At 46.5% G+C, this 26,085-nt stretch overlaps 1 protein-coding gene and 1 long non-coding RNA gene across 4 annotated transcripts in view; one reads left to right on the plus strand and one right to left on the minus strand.

Moving 5' to 3' along the window:
- The window catches only part of Cad86C (Cadherin 86C), a 182,654-nt gene that overhangs the window by 1,927 nt on the left and 154,642 nt on the right, over positions 1-26,085 (minus strand). For all 3 annotated transcript variants that reach the window (XM_070529286.1, XM_070529287.1, XM_070529288.1), the window contains 5 exons: positions 19,477-19,548; positions 18,120-18,191; positions 17,732-17,899; positions 11,134-11,340; positions 1-1,079 (listed from right to left, as the gene is read on the minus strand). The exon at positions 1-1,079 is cut by the window's left edge and continues 1,927 nt beyond it. In XM_070529286.1, the coding sequence (XP_070385387.1) occupies positions 11,205-11,340; positions 17,732-17,899; positions 18,120-18,191; positions 19,477-19,548 (448 nt within the window). In that variant the 3' untranslated portion in view covers positions 1-1,079; positions 11,134-11,204. The remainder of the gene's footprint in view (positions 1,080-11,133; positions 11,341-17,731; positions 17,900-18,119; positions 18,192-19,476; positions 19,549-26,085) is intronic.
- LOC135920047 (uncharacterized) lies at positions 3,407-10,154 on the plus strand. The gene is made up of 4 exons (XR_010570142.2): positions 3,407-3,617; positions 5,937-6,019; positions 6,635-6,857; positions 10,057-10,154. It is a non-coding gene; the product is annotated as an uncharacterized lncRNA (long non-coding RNA).

Genomic DNA, 26,085 nt, shown 5'->3' on the forward strand with positions numbered 1-26,085 from the left:
GGGCGTCAAAGGTCTCGCCAGGAACCTCTGCCTCGCTAGAAATGATGGCTCGCTGTTTTAGAGCACTTTCCCCCTGGAATGACGATTCGGCTACGCGTGAAAACGAAGGGCCATCCGCTTCACCGCCATGGACTTGAGGCAGATCATTAGCGAGGATGTTTTTTGACCGGAGCTCGCACTCTTCGAATGACTCGCCGAAATCGCTTGTTTCGAGCTCTTGGCTGTCGCCACCGGACCGACGGTGCATCGCTCGCAGCCGCGCGTTCCTAGCAGCCGGTACTGGTCTCCCTGCGGGCTCTTCATAGGGCACAGCATCGCGTTGTGTCGTGCTCCGCGGTTCTTGTGGTACAATCCAAACCTGATCTCGGGGAAGCACCGACGTCGACGACGCTATGTCTTCAACGCCATCGGGTGAGTGTGACTGCAAAACAAAGGATGCGCCGTCCACCTTGTGGTACCGGGAGAACCTGACACGGCGAGCGTTTTCGCGGCGGTTCGCGGCGGCGCGGTGTCGGATGTTTCCGCTGTCGTCGGCCTCTTCTTCGCGGAGACGGCGGCGACGACGTGACGACGAGTCTTCCTGGAAGTCGTCCGCGACGCTGGCGACGTCTGGCGGAGGGCTGCGGATATAGAGGATCTCGGTTCTGCGCGGACCTGCGACGCCACCGACGGAGCCTCCGCTGTACTCAACGCTCCGCGTCGTGCCGAAGGTGTCGCTAACCGGTGACGACGGAGCGCGTCTGTAGAGGTCGGCGTCCGCGTCAGCGACGTCATCGCGACGACGTCTCCTGGCGGCGGCGGCATCTCGTCGCACTACGAGGAAGTCGCCCAACCGGCGGCCCCCTCCTTCACCCGCGTGCACGACGGCATCAGTGTCGAGGCTGGAGCCGTGAAGCAGCAGGCGTTCGCGGCTCGCGGGGCGCCCCCGCGGTGGGTTCTCCACGGTGCCACCTTGGCGGGCAGCCTCGTCCAGCCCAGCGGTAGTGCCGACGGCGACTGACTGGGAAGGGACAGCATTGCCGTCTCCAGGTCGGGGACTGCCGCCATCGGCCTGCCAGCCGCGGCGGCCACTGGGCACGCTGCAAAGTGAGAGGGCACAAGTGATCCCTTCAGAAGTCTGAACGGAGTGCTGTTTACAGTTCCTATGATACTTTTGCCTGCTCCAAATTGCTTTCGCTATGTGGACTTTTTCATGCACGTTTTCTTTTTGCTGTCTCTTCTTTACTTATTGAGAGCTTGCTTGAACAATTCTTTTGGCCTCAAAATCTTTTTGCGTTTTAATTGCAGAGGTTGCGCAGTGAGTGGCTGGGAGTCTCCGCGTTGTTGTTATATTTAAGAAGCAACGCGTACAGAAACTGGCCAAGAACGCAGAAAAGTTTGGTCTGTATCGTCTAGGTCCCGTGAAAAATTTTTTTCGGTAATGCTTCGCGTGTTCAAGCTTCACATTCCAATTGATTTATATTTTACAAGCATGCATCCCTTACAAAAATGGTTGTTGAATTTCCATTGTTGATCTGTTGTACTATCATTGATTCCATAGAAACTCCACAAAATTACAACATTCATTGAGCCAGCACCATGATAGTTCAAGAAAATTTTTATTGACAACTACACAATAATTTTTTTATTGATGAAATATTGTTCAATTTCTATTGTGTAATGCCAACAACTGGACCGAGTTCAACAGGCGACATACAATTTACACGAAACAATAAACAAAAGTTTAGGTTCCTTAGTTTAGGCTACAACATGAAATGGTGTTATTAAGCTGGCCAGAGCTTCAACCAATCATTATTAAAAAATTTGTTGCACAGGCAGTTGTACGTTCAAGTGCAGAATAAAGGCCACTGCAAAATAATGCACTAATGCGTTATTAATGCAAAATAATGCTGTATTGAGCCGCTGCAGCGCCAAATGCACAATCTCCGGATAGGCTCAACTTATTTTAATCATTGTGGATATTGCAATGTGCGCTATAACTGCAATGGAAGACCTGAAAAAGATTGAGTGTAGGTGATTCAGTGTAAAGCTTGAACATTGTACTGCCAAGGAAAGAAGAGGTTCATCCCACTGGGCAATGTACAGGGTACTTTTTCTTTTTCGCTGCACCAAATTTTTAAACTTGCAAAATATAAATCACGGTAATGTTATGTTTACCATAGGACTGCACAGATTGGCGGCCTCTAGATACAGAGCAATTGCCGCACTTACGTACGTAATTAGCAAAGTTACGCTAATTAACTTTCTAATTATCAGCAATAGGTGGCTACAGCAAAAGAGTACTTTGGTGCCCGTGCTCGACACTACCTATCCCAATGATCAAATTTTGAATAGTGGATTTCATGTGGGAGCTTCGCGAACAATTAGTTCCCCTTGGCAGGCTCCTTGAAATCGAAACTGGCTGGACAAAGAGCGCCTTTGTCGTCGGCGTAGCTTCATGTCTTCCTCAATGCATGCAGAAGCATCCAGAATACTGAGAGGTAACCGGTTCTTGAACTTTTGTTTCGAGCCTATCGGTACGTCGATGTACGGATCCTACTGGACCTTACCAAAATTTATACTACGTGGCATCACAAGCTACCACAACAGTACAGAGCCTGCGGAAAGGCGACCTCGCGTAAATTTACACTATTACATTACGGCAAAATATGCAACAAAATTCAGTGTAAGCGCGCCCACACGCCGATTGGCAGAGGTCACGCGACCAACTACGTTGATGATGATGATGATCGGCACCAAAAACCTTTGAAACAGGGCGGAGACAAATAGTCCCTTAGTCTGCTTGATTTATTCAGGTTTTACATCTATATATAGCGACCGAGACGCGACTCATACAGACTCATGTTCGCATCAGCAAGCGCGACCTGCCCGTCGTCAGAAGAAAACATTTGTCGATTGATGCCGTTCACTTCTTCTCGCGCCATCGTTGCCGCGTAAGGTAACCTTCAGCGCATTGGTTAAGCAGCACAGCTTTGCCACTGCATTCGCGCGGCTGCAACAACGAGCACTTAGGGAATGAGCCAAACCAGTGGTGAATCGCCACCATTTTCGACTACTCGCTTCGTGACAACTTGATGGATTTGTTGCCTTCGAGATCGAGACGATGTGTCGTCACGGAGGAAATCTCGGAGGCTATGCTTCAACATTGCCATCGATACTGAATCATTGTTTCAACGCAGATAATTGCGATTTGCGCAGCAACATAATTTATTTTATTACACTTTGTGTATAACTGACAGCTTTGCAAAAAAATTATAGGAGTTCTTCCCGAACGAAATATTTTTGAAAGTTTTTTACCAAATTTAGCGAAATGTACAAAAGTTAACAAGCAACATTGAAATTTGTTTCTTTTTTTGCGTGTTTGGTTGTTTGGCATTTATTTTCGTCGCCATTTCGCTTTTTTGCGTGGTCACCGTGTGCGCGTTGTGTGCGTCGTGACCTGTAAGCATGCGTGTGCGTTGTGATCTGCTGTTGCGCGACAAGAGACATTTTTGCCAAGAGCGTTGGGAGACGAAAAGCTGAATGTGCCCGTCCGTCCACTGGCTGACGCGGAGGTATGCCACCGACTGGCCTGCGTGGAAGCGTGCATGAAGAATGGAGCGCCGGCTGACCCGACGGTAAGCACGTTTCTTGTCTGTATAACTGATCGGCAACGTTCTGACTGGTGTCGTAGAAGTCGCGGGGCGCTTTTTTTGTCTCTGGGTGTACGTCGGGCAGACTTGCGCCTGTGGCGCTCGTGCTGTGTGAGTCAACCACTCCGAGCTGTATGTCTGATTCACGCGTGGTGCACGGCGTCGGTGTTTCAAAACATTTCGTGCTGGGCCGGTCCCGGGTGCATGTGTAGCGTGTTGCATGCTCATTCGGTCCATCAAGCGCCAAGGTGGGGTCATGTCTGTTTAAGCTGTGTATTTAGCAGCCTGGCCTATTCGTCTGTGCTACACGGTAGCCAAGTTTATCGCGAACTGAAATGCACGAAACCACTTAAAACAAGGGCGCCTGTTCCTGTGTTGTCATGCTCGTCCCCACCCTTTGCGGTAGCTTAGTGTTGCACCACTGGCCTTGAGGCCGCAGGTGCAACTCCGGCTGCGGCAGCCGGATTTCGATGGGGCGAAATGCAAAAAACGCTCGTGCTTGGATATGGGTGCTTGTTAAAGATCGGGGTCGTGGTCAAATTTAATTCAGTTATACACTGCGGCGTACCTTGTAGTGAGATCGTGGCTTTGGATAGTAAAATCACAGAATTTGAATGTTTAACTTGCTTGACCCTGTTTTAAGTATTACCGTTGCAGCAGGACCCATGCACAGCCGTTTATATGAAAATCGAATTGGCGGACCGTCTTTTCCTTGTATTGTCATCAAATAATCATGCAGAAATGTCGTGGCCGATATCGTGTCATGTCTAATAAACGCGGATCGTCCTATAAAACAGGCTGGTTGATCGTTCGCGAATCGAATGCTGCCGTGTTGTAAAAAAGTAGAAAAAAAATGCCTAAAGCGCATGTGATTGACGCCACCAGTTTCTCTCTCAGCCCTGGGTATCTTTTTCATGTTGCAAAATTATTTCTGTGAAATTATTTGTGTGCTCTGGATATTTAAAGAACAAGATTTTACTCAAACCTGTAGTGTATTAAGACTTGTTAATCCGGCGTTACTATGAATATATGCCTTCTTGCTAAAAAGAAAGAAAAAAGGTTATGAAAGCATGCAAGCCTCTGAATACGAGAGAAAAGATGCAACCTTTAGACCAAATCTGGGTTATTTTTCCCTTCAGAGGACTGACCCAAATTCCTACTTTTATGTTCGCACAGAAAAGTGCCTTGTCATAAAGATTTAATATCAGGCACTTTCTTTTGAAATGTTTTTCTCTTAACCGCCCTGTGAAAAACTGTTGGTAAAAGAATTCGGTTCTTGCTATTTCAGTATACCTAAAACATATGCAGTGAACAATAAAAATATTCATCTAATTCATTCAGTCACATAAATAAAATACATTGCTAACACAGTAGCTGGTAGCAAGAAACACTTGGTTACATAAGCATCAAGCACTTATATACATTTTTTGTTATTGATGGCATTTCACTGTGTAGCTGATATGTAATACTGCATTTATAAAATACTTTAAATAGTGGCATCCACAGCATCTGGAGAAGAGTGCAGGGCACATTGTGTCTGATACTAGTGCAAACTTGCGTGACACATCAACAGCAGGCAACAATCTTACACCATCTGTTTAATGGTTTCTGTGAATATAAAAAAGGATCTTTAAGGCCCTTCCCTGCATGTTCGAATGTACTTTGCCACACCGAATAAACAGTGCTAACATAACAAGAACCAGTTGAACATGCCCTTCCACATCGAACGTTCCTGTGTACACGCCCTGTAATATTTATGGAAGTATAGGTGTCGAGGCCCTCTAGCCAGTTTATGTATGGAACTCCATGACTCGGGACAAAAAAAGCACACTGCAGCAGTGTATGGGTCTGGTAGTATTCAGTCCGTACTAGAATTTATGAGGAATATTGAATACTGAAGCATATTTAAAAAAACTTAGATGTATTGATCATACTGATTTGTTCCCTTTTGCTGCTTGAAAGAAATACCCATTAATTTTTTTAATAATTTTGTGGATAAACATGCCTATTCTTGAATTCAAAACTATCTGTGCAGCATGTGTGAAGACCTGCAACACTTTAATGGAAGGCTTCTCGGCTTCACTCGACTATCACGAAGTGTCATGCATCCGACTCATGTTAAATGCCAGGCTCGCCAAATCACGCTTCAGTGACTGATGCACAAAAACCGAAGGGTCGCAAAATTCATTATTAAGTGCGAGATATTTTGCTGCATAAGGAAGTAGCATTTGGTGCTTTATCGCTGAAATGGTTGAAGTACATATTACTTTTATTCAGCGGTTGTATTGCTTTCTCATTATGCAGAAGCTGGCAAGAGAGTGAAGAGGCTACGAAAAATCCTCAACATCGAGAGCAAGCCAGAAGAACCAGTAATTGCTTGCACACAGGTACGCTTATTGTGTGCTGCCAGTTGTTCTCCCTTCTTTCTTTTGCTTTCTTTTTTGGCAATATAGTGCATTTCAAATGATTCCGTGAACAAAGCAAGATTAAATCAGTGTTTCCCAACTTCTGGTCCCTGGAATCACTTGACATAGCGAAAGGGATCTGTATGGATCACTTAAAGATTTGCAGTTGATCTTGCGATGTGTGACTATGACTAAAATTGATATCTGGGCAGCATGGTGGCAGGTAGCAAGCCGTTGCAGGAAAGTTGCTAGTGCTGTATGCTATTTAGCAATAATTACCAAGGATCGTGTACGAGATCACGCTCACTGACGACACCTTGTGTATCTGTGGGCAACCAGCCGGCATCTACTAAGTCCACCTCTGAACAACTTATATTTGTTCGCACACGTGCACATGTGCTGGAGTCAGTGTCAGTAACTGCAAGCAACTGTCAAAGAAATGCCTCTGCAATGCAAACCATGCAACGGTGCTGCAAGACATTTGTTTTTCTTCTGCTGTCATTTATGGCTTGTCCTTTTGATGATAAATTGTTCACCTTTATGCTCTGTGTGATCAAAAGTGAGCTTTTAAAGTGTCGCTTAATTTTCTGTGTACAGGTTGACATTGGTGGCCGGACGCTGATTGATAAGAACATCCTCGATCAGCTGAGCCAGGCCTGTGACTGTACCAGTGGCCGTGGAAAATTCGTCAGGGCACTTTTGCACCACGTCTTTACTGATGGTGGGCTCCACAGCAAGCCGCTGCTTGGGGGAAGAGCTGCCTACGTGGCGAGACGGTTCAAGAGGAGGCGCTCAACACTGTATGCGTGGAGACCGATAGGTGTGTACGCTATTTTAATAGTCATGTAGTCTTAAATAATGAAATCAGAACATGCATATAAGTTGAAGAAAGGCTATTTGTACAAACTGTACTGTTAGCAACTGGATATAGTATAGTAAGTGTTCCTAATATTTGGTGTAGAAAAACAAATAGTTCCCTTCTTTCATTATTTACATTATGGCCACAAAGTTATGCACAAATTTTAGAGGCCTGATAAAAGAAATGATTGGTTGAGCTATAGATTGATCACAGCTGCTTAAAAGATACTGATGGGCTAGTTGGTGAGCCATGATATTGAAGCAGCACACTTACATCTGACACATACGCGTACACATAGAAAGGACATACACAGGCGCTGGACTGCACATTTTACAATATTGCTTAAAGACGACCCGTCTTTTGTAGTGCCACTTGAGAAGCACACGTGCTCTGATGGCAGTGAGGTGTGACAAGAGCGAGAGTAAAACACAAAAAAAAAACACAAATAGAGGTGAGATTTTTGGATTCCCACCCTGAATAATCAAAGTCTAAATAGCGGCACGCTTTTTCAGAGAATGATACCAAGGTGCAACCGATAGACCTATCTTTCCATTTGTCAGTTTCTGTTGCTTTGTTTGTTATGTTCCCTGCGCAAAACTTCCGTATCTTTCAGGACAGGTTTGCAGCCCCAATCCTTGTAATGATAGGCTAAATGACTTGTATCTTTAGCCGTGCAGGGATAAATGTGCTCATTTAGCCTTGTATATTCAAGCACCTGCATATCTGCCCAGTGTATGCCTTGTTACAGGACAGAAGGATCCTATAAACCACTCCGTCTGCACAAGTGACATAGGGCTTTCGATGGTTGATTGCACAGGGACTTGTTCTTTTTTTTTGTGCCATTCACCTTTTTGCACAGGATCGACAACTGCACAGGTGTGGTAAACACTACATCAACGCCTGCCCTTTGACCTATCTTTTGCAGATTGTGGGAAATTGTGTGTACATCAGGTATGACTGCGTTGTCTTGACAGTCCTTGTGACTGCAGTGGATCCGCTCACTTTTTTGTGTTTAGTAACCTGAAACGTATCAAGAGCTTCGATGGATACCTAGGGCTCCTGAGGCGGGTTACCTTGTTTGTGAAGCTGGTTTCACATTTGTGATGGCATGATTTTTGCAGTGCGTTAAGAAAGCAAGAGTGGACAATCGCCCTCTTCACAAGCTTTGAATGTGCCGATTGGTAGGGAAGGACAGATTTGTTGCTCCTTGGTTCATAATACCAACATACACACCAATGCAGTGTTTTATAAATGCCTCACGTCATTGTTACTAACACATAAGCTACCTATCAGCGGTTTTATTAGGTTTTTAGACCTTGGTGCATATGTATCCTCTGATCAAATCTGTTGGTCTTATGAGCCAAGGAGCAACAAAGCTGTCCTTCCCTACCACTCGGCCCATTCAAAGCTTGTGAAAAGGGTGACTGTCCACGCTTGCTTTCTTAACACACTGCAAAAAACATGCCATCACAAATGTGAAACAAGCTTAACAAACCAGGTAACCTGCCTCAGGAGCTCTGGGTATTCATCGAAGCTCTTGATCAGTTGCAGAATGCTTACATAAGAAGACAGAAAAGGCGAGCGGATCCACGCACAGTCACAGGGCATTACAAGCTGGTCATGCCTTATGTACTCACAATTTCCCAAATCTGCTAAAGATAGGTCACAGGGCTGGCATTGATGTGGTGTTTTGCGCACCTCTGTGATTGTCGAGCCTGTGCAAAAAGGGGAATGGCGCGAAAAAAGGAACAAGTGCCTGTGGAATCAACCACTGAAAGCCCTGTGTGAATTGTTCAGAGAGAGTGGTTTATAAGCTCCCTCTGTCCTGTAACAAGGTATACATTCGGCAGACGGGCAGGTCCTTGAGTGCGAGGCTAACTGAGCACAATTATCACTACATGGCTAAAGATTCAGATCACTGAGCGTTTCATTGCAAGGATTGTGGCTGCAAACCCATACTGAAAGATACGGAAGTTGTGCGCAGAGAACACAAACAGCAAACGGGAAATTCTTGAAGCAATAGAAATTGACAAATGGAAAGATAGGTGTATCAGTTGCCCCTCAGTATCATTCTCAAAAGAAGCATGCTGCTATCTTGGACTTTGGTTATTCATAGTGGAAATCCAAAAATTTCATCTTTATTTGTGTTTTTTGTGCATTTTATCCTGGCTCTTGTCGCACCTCACTGCCATCAGGGCATGTACGCTTCACAAGAGACACTATAAAAGATGGGTCTTTGAGCAATAAAGCAGTAGTTGCAGTCTGGCGCCTGTGTATGCCCTTTCTAAGTGTACATGTCAGATGTAAGTGTGCTGCTTCAAGATCATAGCTGGCCAGATAGCACACATGTATTCCTAGGTCGACTTCTGCACCAGCTATTTCTGATGGCACATTTTAATATATGCTCGGCGATTTGCTATGTGCTGGCTATCTTATACCTTTGTTTCTTTACTAAGAAAAACCTGCACTATTTTTCAAGACTTCTTGGGTTAACTTAGCGCTTATTGTTATTATAAAGTGTCAAATATATATGTTGTATGAAAGGTTCACTCTAGCAGGAACTTAGTGAATGCACAGAGAGGAAGAGCCCCATCACATTCGTGTGACAGTCACGTTGAGCATAAAGCTGATTTAGTTCATTTGCTGCATGTCTGACCACCACTGCTGTCATGTGTAAGCAGCAGGCTGCACCTACTTTAAAGATGAATGTTTTCTCTTAAATCAATTAAAGGGTGACAGGAAGTAGTAAATTTCATATGCAATGTTTTCACTTGCTATGTTCAAGCTTTGCATTGCCATAGTGACCATCAGATAATTTAAAGCATAATGCTGTTTGTAATAACACTTAATCAAGGATAAAACGAAAATATTACAGGATTTTTTGGGCAGATAATTCGAGCATGAAACTAGTTTAATCTGCATAGAAGCTCACTTGTATAACTTTTTGTCTAGCAGCTTGTACAAAGCTCTTGCCACATTTACCATGACTCCTTATACTGTTATTATAGCTCCTTATGCAGAACATCAGTAGTACATGGATTAAACATGAAAGCTTCTAGTAGATATTTATTTCTTAGTTTTGTGGTTTAAATAATCACTATTGCCTGCTAATTTAATTTGCTAAAGCTGCACATTGTTTCATTTACTTATATGTTTTCAGGATACACCTGCTCAGTTTCCGGGAGCCAGTGTTCCGTACATCAAGAAGAGCCTATCCTTGCTTCTTTCGTGATAAATAAAATGAAGTAAGACCATGGCTTTTCATATGCCTTCTTATTTGTTACTGCTGGCTGCACCTCATATTCAGCCTCAGTAAGCATTATCTTACATGAAGTCATTGCATTGAGGACTGAATGCAATGACAACATTATGAAGATGCTGCGCAATACAATTGCAACCCAGTGGAAAAATAGTACAATCAAAATCCAATGAAGATCCCATGAAAAAACAACACAATAAAAATACCATGGAGACCCCATAGAAATACACCACCATAATACTCCAATGGAAATACAATGGATTCACGGTGGCCACTTTTCCATAATCTCTCAACAAATCCTCCATCAAATGCCAATGGAATTTCCACAATTTTTCTGTTGATGGTACAATAAGATATCGATGGAAAATCAATGGATTCCCAACAACATTTTTTGTAAGGGGTAGTCATTTCGTCAACGTGGGTCAGCTATGGTCGGACATGAGGTATTGGCGAACGAAATTTCTTTGGCTGTGAGAGTAAGGGAATCATTTAGCAGATTAGAGTTGCCGAATTAAATTTACAGAGTTGGATTGCTATTTCAGTAGACAGCTCTGGGATCTCAATTTATATAGGGAAGCAGTAGATAACCCGCTTTGTGCCCACTAAAAATCAGGATTGAAACTTGATCCAACTGAAATATCGGCCTCATTTTGATGGTGACAGTAAATTTGGTGCATAGTCGCCCTCAGAAAGTGCGTATGACGGGCGACGCGTCTCCGAAGAAAATTTTAGGCGAACGAGCGCGCAATGAAAATTTTAATTTTGTATGACATGCACGGTTGTGCACCATTTTAACATAATATTCTTAAAAAGAAATCCTATGCATGCGGATGTTCGAGGCTCAAGTTCGCAGTGACGTTGCTGAATCTGCCGACCTCTATAGGTTTCTGCAGAGCAAAACGGGTGGAAAAGGGAATATCTGTCGCGAGTGTCATGCAGTAGGGGAACAGGTGCGCTCCTAATCGTCGATAACGATACCTGGGGTTGTGCAGAGGGTAACGGGCGTAGAGGGGTGCATCGGGTATAGTGTGCGGAGGGTGCGGGGGGCGCTAGGTGGCGCACCTTCCGTTGGCAGCCGTTGCCTTGTCCGTGGTCGAGCGCCGTTCGCGGTGCGACTGATCCGTCGTGACTGCTACCGTAGATCTCGCCGGAGACACTTTGCTACTCGAACGTGGCCGCTGGTTCCTGCGAAGTGGCAGAGAGAGAGAAATGAAATTAGTGTTGTAAGCCCCTTGCACGGAGGTGAATTTCGAATTCCGCCGATGCTAAAACGCGAGGGAGAAAGAAGCGGGCAAGGAGGAATCTCGAGTGTTACTTGCGCGTCGCATATTGTCACGAGACCAGGTCGCCACCGAGCATGCCGCTGGTGCTTCTTTGGATGGGGTAGTGTCAAGGGCGCATGTCTAAAGTAGTTCTAGTGAAGCGTCATGCTTTCAGTATTACGCTGCTTTCTCCGACAAGGAACTTACGTTTACTGTGCCATTTGGTCCCATAAGATCGTCTAGCATGCGAAAATAAAAATACCGGCAAACAGAGGACTCGGGAAAGCACCCGAGATTATAATAAAGCGGGCGGAGCAGTATCTCCGGGGCGCCAAAGAGGCTGCGGGGGAATCTAAGCTGGAACCAGGGCGATCCATACGTTGCCGCCGCTGAGGATGCCAGAACGTGCCGGGGGGTCAGAAAGTCAAACTCTGTGGTTTTGCGAGCAAAATCGACGATATGATTATGAAGCACACCTTAGTGGGTCGGGGACTCCGAAATAATTCTGACCACCTGGCTTTCTTTAACGCGGGCCTAAATCTATATACTCCAGCGCTTTTTTTTGCTATTTTGCCTTCATCGAAATGGGGCCGCGGCGACCGGGATCGAAGCCGCTACCTCGAACTCAGCAGCGCAACGCCATAGTCCCTAAGCTGTCGCGGTGGGTACGCCGGGGAGTATTCGCATGCAGGATCGGCTGTCCGCGCCAGCGGACCGCCGATCTTATAGATTCCCGGCAGTTGGAGGACTCGGCGAGTCCCCAACCAACGGACCAGTTCGGGTTCCAGCTTTGTTGTTCTAGAGTTGCCGCCAAGGTATGCTAAATAAGGACACGTTGCTTGCACTTAGTATTTGCTCAAATTCTCCCTTCTCAAGGGAGAATAGGCGGGCCCTTCTCGAACCTGCTCTAAGGAACCACTCCCGTAGTAAACTAATCCTGTAAAAAGCAACTCATGTTTCCTGGCTTGCCAAGTTCCTGCTCACGATAAATGTGGTTTTTTTTTTCTATATTGTAGAAGGCTGTTTTAGTAATGCCGCTTAAATAATTTTTCTCTTTATTGCTCCTTTAAAGGAGCATGGATGTAAAATGTTTGCTTTCTTTTTTTATTGCTTGTTAGTTGTCGGCTCCGTAATCACGGTATGAGACCTCAATCCCTCGAACCTTCAACCAATCACAGAAATCCAAATTGCACACCAAAGGAAGTGCGGCTTATTATTTTCTAACGGTTTGGTTGAAACGTTCCCATTTGGGCGTCATGGAAATCGGCGTGTGCTGGTCCCATCGTATCAAAGATGCATGGGTCGGTCTGGTCGAAGCCGCACCGAAAGCTTTAACTGACAGGGCATAGGAGAGAGAAGGTGAGAAGGACGCTGTGCGTTCTCAGAGAAGCGATTTCAGAAAACCATGCTTATTATCCCGTGCCGTACAGAAACGCATAGTCAAATAAGAAATGGCCTAGGCGACGTGCGTGCAGCTTTCGGCGATACTTTCACTAAGTGGTTTGTAGCCGCTACACCAGAATTACTGATGCATGCTTCAGTGGTTTCTGATACCACGTGTCCACTGCTTACAATTTTCGTGAAGCGTAGAAAAGTCCTCGTAAACAATTCCTACGCCAAGAAATCACGCTCCATTTATCGCGAGTTCTGAACAGGACACAATAACGGACGATATAATGAGTGATTTATTGCGCATTTGAGGACTTGTGGCACCTTACTGTAGTTGCGGGGTCAACTCATATCTAATGGAGCAAAATAAGCAAGACACAAAATTTTTCGTCAGTACTCAGCTAAAGTTGCTTGCGCTCGTTGTCCACATTGTCCCGCAGAAAATGAAGTAATATATCTCATCTAACGCTTGCCTTTCCATGAATACCATGCTAATTTTTTGTAAATATGAAAGAAGGCGCCTATAGTTCTAAGAAAACACATAAGATCACTTCGCAAAAGTGACCAGATGTTAGCTAATAAAATTTTAAGAAATACTTCCTGCATCATCATAACAGTTAACTTAGGCGCGCAGCCATCGCATAAATTCAAGGAATGTACAATAAGTTGTGCAAAAATCACTTGAAGACCTTAGTGTCGACCAAAAACAGTATGTACTGCAGAGAGTGAGCAGAATATGGTAGACATCGTGCGACATTTATTGCAGCGTTGATGCCCGTGAGTGGAGATCTCGAACGAATACAACTGCTCTTTGGCATTCCATAGCGATACACTTTTGTTCTTTGTGTCGGTTATTAATTTGCCCTAATTTACCAAAATAGTGATACATGTTCTATCATGGCTGTTTTCCGCACACTAGCGCAAACTGCCTCACAAACAAACAGGAATACCCCTAAAACTTATACAAAGAGCCCACAATTACATAAATTCGAGATATCACCTACTATATCACCATTCTTTATCATTCCATCAAATGTGGCTATGATCATGCAATACCCCAAAAAGATCTTTAACTTATTTCTCTTTCGTGTAAGACCTGGCTAATGAAGCTTAACGTTTCAAAATGTAAAATTATCTTTTTTAGCCGCAAGCATATTAAATCTACGCTTCCTTATCTCATAAATAAGATCACTATTTTGCAAGATACTCAATATAAATATCTTCGTGTTAGCCTAACTTAGGCTCTTTTGTGGTCAACGCACATTGCATACATATGCGCCAATGCTTCAAGATCATAAGGGTACATAAGACGCAAATTGAATAATTCTACTAAAGACATTCGTAAACTAGCTTATCTAACATTTGTTCGACCTCAGCTTGAATACGCCGCATCCGCCTGGCCTCCCTATCAGAAATACTTGATCGAACAATTCGAATCTATCCAAAATAGGGCTGCGCGTTTCATTTCACGTTGTTATGACTATAACAAAAGCATAACACAAATTAAATTCCACCTCTCACTATAGCCCTTGCATGATCGTCGTGATATATCCCTGCTATCATTATTTCATAAATATGTCCATAATACAGCACCATCCGTCCTGCCTCTTGAAACTCCACATTACAGGTCACACCGGCTGTACAATCAGTTCAATTTCATGCGCATCTACGGAAAGACTAATTCATTTACCTACTCCGCTATTCCAAGAGCCATTCGCCTTTTCAATAATCTTCCTAACGCCATCGCTTATGAGAGTGACCAGGAAAAATTCCGGCATCTTGTAGCAACGCATTTTTCAAACTCTACATAACCTAACGTGCTAATTTTTCTTGAGTTTCCCGTTATTATTGTGCAGCTGCCACTTTAAATAGTTTTATTACAACCAAATATTGTCCCGCTCGCTCTGTAACACTATTGGTTATATGTATTTTACTTTGTGAAAATTTCTTTTTCACTGATCTCTCGCGTTCAAAAGCCTTCGGTTTGTCTTTTGTTTCATCTTTAACACCACATCACTGCATGTTGGCGCATTTCTCACTGTATTTCTTGTATATGTATTCACATATGTATTCTAATTATTGTATAATCTTTGAGTGTACTCTTCTCCCCTATACAATACCTCGAGCGGCCTGTAAGGTATATTTAAATAAATAAATTATAGGCGAGCATAGCGAACCAAAATCCACACTCCCTCTTACTTTACTTGGTTGTTGCCGTCTGCCCTTTGTATGGAAAACGTCCACGAAGCGCCAATCGAGCTGCAGGAGCAACAGCAGTCACTGAAAGTACAGTACAATTAAACTGCCACAAGCGCATCAGACAGGACAACCAATACGTTGCTGTTCCTGAACACAGCAGCTTCTGCCCTTGAACGCAAGCAGTATCCTCCACGACCATGCCGCGCCGACTCCGCGCACAGTACAGTTTATGCGATCATGCGTGCAGTTGGGTGAGCTAATGCTATCGCTGTGAAAAGCCCCATGACTGTTTCTGATCAGCCCTAGAGTATAATGGGGGAGTAGGTCCTAGCAGTACACTGCGTGCTGTACCGCATATGGACGCAAGAAATATTGTCTCCTCTCGTGGAACTGCGACAAACACAACCTTGGGCTCAACCTGTGGTCGAATCGATTCGGAACGGTTCCTCCAAGAAGTTCCGGTTCGGGTTTCTTTCCAAGATGGTGGAAAAAAATATCGGTTCAGGTTGGTTCCGGTTCGGCTGAAAATAACGGTTTCGCTCCGATCTTCAGTTCAGTTCTGGTTCGGTTCAACACCCTGGCGCTGCGGCGAACTTAAGGGAGTTTGCGTTGAGGCTGTTGGCGCCATCGTGATAAAGTTCCATGTATGCATGTTATCATAAGAAGACAACAAACACTGAGACCAAGGACCACATAGGGGAAATTACTTGTGCCTAATAAATGAAATAAATAAATAAGAAATTATTCGAAATGCAAGTGGATCAGAAAACAACTTGCCGCACGTGGGGAAACCTTCGCATTACGCGTGCGAAGCTCTATCAATTGAGCTACCGCGGCGCCGTTTCTTCATCCACTTTCCCCTTTCTTCTCGTTTATTACATAACGATGGTCTCGAATCCGGCAACATTGATGCCTTCAGGTAGCATGTGTGGGTTTATTGCTCGGTTGCCTTCACCCAAAAAGCTCACGTTCTAGTGACGCCTGCGGCAGAAAGGATGTTCCACATCCACCGCCGAGGTTCGTGAGTGGTGGCGCTGGCTAACACTCTCCAGGGTTCTGCTAGGAAACAGAAACACCCAAGAAAGTGGCAAAAAAAATTACGCTAGGTCACCTTGAGATGTATCTTAGCGGGATGCGTTGTTGGGCAAGTTGGTTCATTGTATTTGGAATGATTGAATGCGCTTTGTAGACAATCACAAGGAAGAAGACCGGACAGTCTTCGTCCCGTTTTCTTCCTTGTGATGGTCTACAAAGCGAATTCAATCTATTCCAATTGAAATGTATCGTCGCATAGAGTAGTTTGAGACATTATCACAACGATGCGCTATTCTTCTGCAAAGCTCTTATGACCAGCATTTAGAATGGCAAAGTTCTCGTAGGTAATAACCGGCTACCTTCAGTCAAGTTTGCCAGGAGGTGATAACATCATAAACAAAATAAGGTTAAGGCAAAACACGAAGAAAAAGCATTTTTTACTCTGCAAATCCAATATAGCCACCAACATAAAAATGGGCATTTATATAGGCACGGTAAAAGGTGCCACATGAATGTTTCTAGATACATAGTTCATGCTTATTGTGAATAGGCACGATAAGGACGAAAGGAAAAAAAAATAGGCATTTTACCTAAAGCTCCGGTCTCTAGTAATTACACATCTATTTATTGCGCAGTAAGTCATGCTGCGTTTCCTCGTAAAAAAAGAAATGAATCCCCGGCTCAAAGCGCATGCTCCAGTTGATTAATGAATTAAAATTTAAATTAACTTGTGGGGTAAGTTACGTGCAAAAACCACGATAAGATTACGTGGCACGCTAAAGTGAGGGACTTAGGATTAATTTTCGCCATCTGGTTTTCTTTTACTCGCACAAAAACGTATGTACGCAAGCCCTTACATTTCACCCCGCATTGAAATGCGACCACCGTGAATCGAGTGACACTCTTGTTTCTTGCGCAGCACTTCCGGTTTACCGGGGGCGAAAGTCAAAATAAATCAGAAGAAAAATAGAAAAACAAATAGTACAGTACAAAATGTGTGGTTTTCATCATACACATGACACCATAGCATATGTTTAGTTACAAGTTGAGTTAGTGAAATGTCTGCAATAACTTAAATTAATTAGAAATCACTGAGACAACCAGGCACGAAATTGAAAATAAATTAGGAAAGAAAACAGTACAGAAAAAATAGATGGGTTTCATTATAGATATGTATCAGAGCATACGTTTAGTTACAAGTCGAGTTACTGAAGTGTAATTAGAATTACTTAGAAATTACTGATCACCGCACACCGAAGAACAGAATCGTGGAATTTAGAAACCCGCCACGTGAGTACGACTTCCGTGAAATTCCTGGAAACCCGGAAGTAGAAAGCGGTAATAATGATGTCACTAATGACGTCACACAAAAGAGGGTGGCATGATATTTAACCGGCTAATTGACGGAGAACAGTTGCCTCTGACTTCGGTTCGCGCGTTGCGTTCGCCTAAACGTAACCCAAAGAACAGCAACGCCGAGGTTCGAGTGCCACTAAGAGACACCTAAGTTAAAGGTTAGGGTCGCCTACCATTTTTTTTTTTCCAACCGCTCGACAGAAGTAGCAAAAACAAGTTGCGTACACAAATGTGTGGATCGCGACTGAACAAAACGGTCACGTAGTTTCTTTTTTTTTCCGGAGCAGTCGTAACACGGTGGTGTGGTCTAGAATACGCGACGCGCTGGGGCTCACCTGAGGAAGTACTTCCAGCAGCAGCAGAGCATGATCAGGAGAAGCAGCAGTATGATTAGGATGAGCACGATGAGCAGGATCCAGAAGACGCGGTCGTTGCCCGACCGCTTCAGGAGCAGCGTCTCCCGCTCCACGGACATCTGCTCGTAGTTCATTCCGTACAAGTTGCTGCGGACACAGTGGGGCACCGCGAAACACCATACTGAGCTATCGCACCAGCATCACATACGTTTTACATTAATTGCGCTTTTAATTGCGCCCGTCGACGATAAGCGCGCTATTAGATTCCACAGCAAAAACCGGCAAAAGGCGGGGTTAGGAAATGTAGTCAATCTCTGCATCGAGCTTGCCACGCAATTCAACTTAAACTAGTTGTATCATTACTCACCTCATGATTTTGCCAAACGAGACGAGGTCGATGGGCTGTGATTCATACACCGCCCAGCCTCGGGCTACAGTTCTGCGCAGATAAAACGAAGTCTTTGTAAATACTTGAATTCTTACGCATGTTACTTTTTGTCATAGATTTTTATAACGGCTCTCTTTCTCCCCTTTTCAGGTACTGCGAAAGTGCATAGTCATGAGTGTAAAGGAACTGGCAACTGGCCAGAATCTGTTGTGAGACGTTGATAGAAATGAATTAACCATGATTTATAGTGATAAAAATCCAGCACGATATTTGCGATTTTAGTAGGAACTATAAATTAAGATTGGCAAAGAAAGTCTGAAAAGCCAGTAAGTGGCGAAACCTGGCGGTGAAATCTTGGTACTTCGGTTGTATTCTAAGAGACTACTGCACGTAAGTTGACTGTTATTAAGTACATCATAATTCTTGCTTGAAATTGCAGCTGGTGTGTTTTTATACACTCGCGCAATATTCTATGCTTCGGAATTCAAAAACACACTCGCGGCTACGGCAACACGCTGAACTCCGTATGCCGTGTGAAGGCATCGTTTCGTTTTTGATCCGATTCGTTTCGTTTTGACTGGTTAAATACCAAAGCAGTTCGGAAAACATGAATCGGAAAACATGGAAAACATGAATCGGAAACAATTCGGAAAACATGAATCCCAGGAACCTCGACTTGATACAGAAAACTCTGCTTTATCACAGCACGGCCCCACTTGTCTGCCTCACACTAATGCCGGCGTATAATCGCTATTGCGCTCACCTATCACCATTTTCAGCATGCGTGTAGTGGACGACTACATCCTCACTGCAGATACAAAAATTATGATAAAAAATGTTCCACGGTGTTTGCCACGTTAGCACTTCATGATTAAACACTCTGACCGGTAAGCTTTCCAGTGCACTAAACAAAATATAAGTACCATGAAAATTGATTGTCAGTCTTTTAAGGCCTCCATCACGTGACCGTGTTCACTTATACGGTAACCGCTGTCATCCTAACGAGCAATTTCGAGGTCCTGAACGCATTCGCATGCAATAAAAAAATTGAAAATAACTAATGCAATCTGGATAATATTTAAAGGGAACGCTCCACAATGCAACAATGGCAAGTTTTTAATCGTACGCTTAAATATGCCCCTGCATCACAACACTCGCACGCTGAAAAAGCCGTTGCTTTGCAACATCGTTTCGCCGGCTTAATAGAATAGGTTTTTTGCAAATAAGAGCAAGCCCATGAAATGCCCAGGTAATCCTATAGCTACGTGTGTACACTCACAGAAATTGCTGTCATATTAGAAGTCGTGGAGACAAAATTAGCGGAGTCAATACTTACGCATTTTTAGATCCGTTGTGTGGCATCATTGAGTAAATGTTGACGTTGGCACCAAGAAGATCAGAGAGGCCCCTGAAGGAAAAGTACAAAAGTAGGCTTGCTTATTTAGTACCCAGTCGTAGCTTGGCCCGGAGAACATTGAGTGATGCTGCAAGCTTCGTCAGTTCCCTCACCACATATATTGCTTATTCTCGGATCAACTTTACATCAACTGGCTCAAGGGTTTTATGCGGCCGAGCATGAGCCGAGGAAAAAAAAGGGAAAAAAAAGAAAGCTGGCAGTTTCGCCAGAAGGGCAATGCGCTGAAAGAAATAGCACGGCTTACCGTTGGGCTGAAGCTCTACTTAGACGGTATTCAACAATACGTGAGGTTGGCGCAACGCGCGAAGCAGCTGCAGCTGCGCCGCTGCTTCGCGCATCTCTGTCGTCTCAGGAGACGTAACCCGACTCGCGCGGTCCGCGCATGCGCTGTCGATACCATGACATCACGACGGCGCCGGTGGCACGAACGCGCTTCGAGTGTTCATAATTGCGGTCGCAATACAAAAATCATATTATTTCTCTAAGAAGCTCAGGTGTTCACGAGGTTCCTCGACTTGTGTGTGAGCTACTTTACGTATACAAACGAAAAAAAAAAACATTCGTGACCCATTCCACTCTGTGAAGGCAGATGACCAGTGAAGCTGTTTAGCGCATGACACAGAGGTGAGCCAGAATATTGAACAAAGCTACGAACATATTTATTGTCCTAATCTGCGGTAATCGTGGCGATATAGGTACGCGCACACATTCGCGTATCACCTGTGTTATTAAATTTGTCCGCCACATTAGATACTGAATGGCTCATACTCCCTTAAGCAATGGCTCATACACCCGTAAAAGCGGCCTCCCCTTTATGAAAACAGAAGTGAAATTTTACGTTGCAATGATGAGCGGAAACGAAGACAGCTGCAGAAGACGATGACGAACGCACGAGCAGTAGCATTAGCGCAGTTCGCGCGGTTGGCGCCGATAATTTTTTAACAGTCCATTTGAAAAGAGTTGTACAAAACATGTTTTCAAAAACATCTGTTCTTACTCTTGCGTCTGGGACCTCGTTGGGTCCCATGGGTGACACGGGTAATTCAAGGGCGCGTTATAGGTCTCCGAGCCCTGAGCCCTGAGGGCTGGGAGACCTATAAGCGTTCAATTGAGGTTGGACCCTTTCTGCACTATCACCGGGATCAGTCCACATGATTATTTGTTTTGGCAACATCTCAGGGGGGGGGGGGGGGAGGAGGGGACACATTTTTTTTCCAGATCCTAGCCATAGGCAGTTTCGCTGTAGAAAACGTTACACATAGCATTCACGATGAGAGTTCTCGGAGGGAAGAAGAAGAAGCGGAGCAGTGCGGACGTTCGTCGCATGGGCTTCGTCGCATGGGCTTCGTAGATTCCTACCCTCACGGACTATCTCGACCCACCGGGCCGCCAACTTTTGGGTTGGATCTGAGAGAGATAACAAGCTGGATCAGCCGGACACCGATTTCAAGACGGTAGGATCATTTTTGGCAAATTACCGGACTTTGACGGGAAACGCTCGCCGCTAAGCCTACCGAGGTTTAGCACGACTACGGGCGTTTGCGGGCAGCCAGGCCCGCTCAGCGATAGCGATGCAGCCTGGACCCGACTCCCGCTCCACGAAATATCCTAATGTTGAGCCATCGACGAGTAGACTAGCCCAGAACTTGCTAGAAGCACAAGAGATGGACGACGACCACCTCGGCGCCTCCGACTCCGAGAATTCGGTGGACGGGGAGATCGAGGACTCCGCCATGCAGGAGCAGCAAGACACTCACAAAGAAGACGAAGCAAATTGGGAATTGGTTATGACCAAACGCCAAAAGAATCGACAAAGGAAGAACGGACGGAACGCCGGCAGCGCCGGGAATTCCCCGGCCCCACCGCCGACAGCTGGCGCGCCAGCTTCCGGCGCGCTGAAAAAAGACGGGAAAGGAGCGCAGCGGCAGTCTAGGCAGAGGCTGCCCCCGCTCCCCAGAGACGACTTCAAGATTATTTTGCGACCGAAGGGACTCGTAGTCAAGTCGCTCCAGCAATTTCAAGTGGCCCGGGCCGTAGCCGCGGCATGCAGCAACAAGTTCGAAGGAAGAGACCTGATCACGAGGCTCCGCACAGGGTCCAACATAATAATCGTGAGCACGCCGAACGAGGAGGCCGCCCAGCTCGCGAGGCGCATCACTAGCCTCACGCTCGAGGGACGCTCATATGACGTGAACGCTTACGTGGCCGCACCGGAAAACACCCGGCGTGGCGTGATACACGGAGTGGACCCCGGCGCGACACCGGAGGAACTGAAAGCCGACTTGTGGACGCGCACACAGGGTGTCACCATTCACAGCGCCCGAAGATTAGGCAAGACCAAGACGGCCGTCATCACCTTTGACGGACCGATCACACCGAAACACGTCATCTACTGCGGAGCCGAGTACAAGTGCTACCCGTACCGGCCCACAAGACAAATCTGCTACGTTTGCTGCCAACAAGGTCACCGCTCCGACGTGTGCCCCACACTGGACGCCAAGGCTTGCAAACAGTGCGGGATGCAGAACCCGCCAAAGGATCACCAGTGTACCCCCAGATGCCTGATCTGCGGAGGCAACCACATTACCGGATCGCGGGAGTGCCAAGACCGACTAAAGAAAGCCAGGGACCTGCGAGGCAAGGCCAACGGCGACAACAACGGCGGCGGACGCGGGAGCAGACGTCGCAGCCGGGACGACCGCGGCAAGAAGCCGCGATGGTTCAGCTCGGAGGAGGAGACTTCGCGGAGCCGTTCCAGATCCCGGGCGTCGCGGAGCCGTTCACGGAGCCGGTCACGGTCCTTCCCGCCCCTGCCGCCCCTGGCCATTAAGGGAGCAGGCCAGCTGCAGCAGCAGCAGCAGCAGCAGAAGAAGAAGAAGACGAAGAAGGAGCCTACCCGAAAGAGCGGCGGCGTCAAGGTGAGCTGGGGAGCCGAAAACCCTTGGTTTGCTCCGCACTCGGGTGGGGTAGCTAACGAAAAGAACAACACAAACAGCCACCGCGAACAGCCTAGACAGGAGGACGCGGAGAAAATAGCGCTGAGACGTGAATTAGAGCTATCACGCGCTATGCAGAAAGAGCTAGAACGCCAAATAGCAGAGCTAACGAAGGCAGTGCGAGACCTTAGGTCGAACAGCCCTGCGCAGCCACAGACCGTACAAACCCAAGCCCCATGGCAAGCAGGCAACGAGGATTTCGCCACGTTTAAAGCAGAGATTCAGCAAATGATGCAGCAGATGATGCAGCAACAGCAGCAACAAATGCAGCAAGTGCAATTACAAGTCACAGAGCTCCGGAGCAGCATCCGCAAGCAGAAGTTTACCGAGAACATTAGAGAGAAGGCCTACCACCGCCCCGCGCTGGCATCCCTCGCCGACACATCCGCAAACAACACCGAGGCTTAAACATGGCCAGTACAACTTTAAGCAAGCAAGAAAGCTTAGATATATGGCAATGGAACTGCAGAGGCTACCGTAAGAAGCAGGGCCTCCTCCAACAATACATTCACACGCAACAAGCACCGCCTGACATCATATCGCTTCAAGAGACGGGCACGACACCAACACTCGCCGGATACACGTGTTACGAGACTCAAGAGAACGGAAGAACGGCTACCCTAGTCAGCAAGGCACTCATCGCCATAAGCCACGACAGGATAGCCGACACCGACGTAGAGCACGTGATTGTAGAAATTATACCCAAGAAGAAAAGAAAGAGGGGCAGTATATTTATTGTAAATGCATACAGCCCTCCGAAACAGAGGAAGGCCAAATTCTACGAGCTTTTCCATGGCGCACGCAAACTAGCGAAAGACAGCACGCTAATCATCCTAGGAGACTTTAACGCCATGGACAAAAGCTGGGGATACCAAACAGCAAACCCAAAAGGCAAAACGCTAGCGGAGGCAGCAGAGAACACCGACTGCAACCTACTCACAGACCCAGACACTCCAACCAGAATCGGAAACAGCGTTAGCACCGACACCTGCCCCGACCTCACGTTCATACGAGGAGCGCAGCAAGCAGTGTGGGAGAACCTGTTAGAGAACCTAGGTAGTGACCACTACATACTCAAGACACAAGTAACTTCGGACAGGCTAAGGCGTCAGCTGGGATCGGCAAAAATTACGGACTGGAGCGCTTTTCGAGAGGCATGCGATAGGAATCTCGCCAAGAACGGGATCCAATCGATAGAAGAGTGGGGGAAAATTCTCATTGAAACACAGCGCAAGTACACCAAAGAAATCACGCGAACGACGCAGACGCCCGAGGTAGACGCCAGACTGCTCAAGCTGTGGGAAGCTAGACGCGGGCTCACCAAGAGGTGGAAGAAACAAAAATACAACAGGAAGCTAAAGATAAAGATCGCAGAAGTCACAGCGAAAGCAGAGGAGTACGCGGCGCAATTGGCAAGGCAAAATTGGCAGCAATTCAGCGACTCCCTTAACGGAACTTTGAACACAGCGAGGACGTGGCATATCCTCAAGGCTCTCATAGATCCGACCAAAACCAAGGCAGAAAACAACAAAACCATCTACCGGTTCATCCACCAGTACGAGGGACCAGACTCCGAACTCCTGGAGAAGGTGCGCGTTAAATGCTTCGGGGACACAAACCCAGCAGCTTACGCAGAGCGCTACCGAGGAAGAGAAAACGTTAACCTGGACAGACCCATCACGCGGGAAGAGGTCTACGCAGCGATTCGAAACACAACCAGAAACACGGCCACGGGTGCAGACAAGATAAATAACGCACTCATCCGCAACCTTAGTGAAGAGTTAGTCGCAGAATTTACCGACTTTCTCAACAAACACTGGGAAGCTGAGACCGTCCCCGAGGAGTGGAAGCATGCGGAGGTAGTGATGATTCCTAAACCGGGCAAGAAACTGCAAATTGAGAACCTCAGACCGATCTCGCTCATATCTTGCCTGGGAAAACTGTACGAACGAGTGGTGACGCTGAGACTACAACAGTACATGGAGGACAAGGAACTGTATCCCCACAGCATGTTTGGATTCAGAGCAAAATTATCGACCCAAGACGTACTGCTTCAAATCAAAGAAGAAGTACTCGGGAACGTCCCCAGGAGCGGGGAGAATATAATAATGGCATTGGATATCAAGGGGGCTTTTGACAATGTAAGCCACGAAGCTATCCTCACGGGCATGAACGACCTGAACTGCGGGAGGAGAGTATACGGCTACGTCAAAGCCTTCCTTTCAAACAGAACGGCAACGATTGGCCTCGGAGGGCTCCGATCAGAGAAGTTCCTTACTCCAAACAAAGGGACGCCTCAAGGGTCGGTCATCTCCCCCACGCTTTTCAACATAGCAATGATTGGCTTGGCAAAACAGTTAAAAGAAATCAACGGCATACACCATGCCATGTATGCCGACGACATCACCATCTGGGTTAACACAGGCTTGCTCAGACAGAAAGAAGAGAAGTTACAAGAGGCAGCCACCTGCGTAGAGGACTACGTCAGAGCAAGAGGGCTAGCCTGCTCCACTGAGAAGTCCGAGCTCCTGAGAGTTTGGAGAGGAAAGCAAAACCGCACAGTCCCCACCAGCGACGAGTTAAAGCTCAACGTCTACCTCGAGGGCAAGCCGATACCGGAAAAGACGCTCATCAGAATCCTGGGGATGTGGATACAGTCAAACCAACGCTGCACCCACACCCTCGCCCTACTCAAGGCATCCACCCTACAAGTGGCCCGCATGATCACGCGCATCTCACACAGACGCCACGGCATGCGAGAGGAGGACACACTCAAGCTGGTCACAAGCTTGGTTGTCAGCCGAGTGGCATACAGCCTCCCATACTACAATCCCATCAAGAGTGAGGTACAACAGGCGGACGCGATTCTACGCAAAGCCTACAAAACCGCACTCCACCTTCCCCAGAACACCTCAACCGAAAAGCTCCTAGCCTTAGGACTACACAACGCCTTCGACGAATTGAAAGAGGCGCAACTAGTCTCCCAACAACGCAGACTACAGCAGACCCCATCTGGCAGGGAGCTCCTGAAGAAACTAGGCTGCGCCGATCAACTGCAAGAGATCCAGAGGACCGAAACAATTCCGGACGAGTATCGCAACACTCTAGAAGTAGCACCCATACCCCGGAACATGGATCCCAACCTCCACAAAGCACGCAGAGAAGCGAGGGCTGAATACCTACAAAAAACACTAGCACCCCAAGAAACGACGGTATATGTGGACGCAGCCACATACGCCAGAGCAGCGGGGCAGAGCAACAGCAACGCGGTAGCAACGGTGATTGATTCGAACCTACGCGAGATCACCAGCGCATCACTACAAGGCTGTACGATAATCGAGGCTGAAGAAGCGGCCGTCGCTCTAGCGGCAGCGGAGGGATATCGTTCTAAACGGTCTTTAACAATCCTTACAGACTCGCAAACAGCGTGCCGCAACTACCTACGCGGCAGAATAGGGCACGGAGCGCTCCGCATACTTCGCTCCGGAGACCACATAACACAACGACAAACAAAAGAAGAACCAATTAGGCA

The sequence above is a fragment of the Dermacentor albipictus genome, unplaced genomic scaffold, assembly GCF_038994185.2.
Source record: "Dermacentor albipictus isolate Rhodes 1998 colony unplaced genomic scaffold, USDA_Dalb.pri_finalv2 scaffold_20, whole genome shotgun sequence".
Lineage (NCBI taxonomy): Eukaryota > Metazoa > Arthropoda > Arachnida > Ixodida > Ixodidae > Dermacentor > Dermacentor albipictus.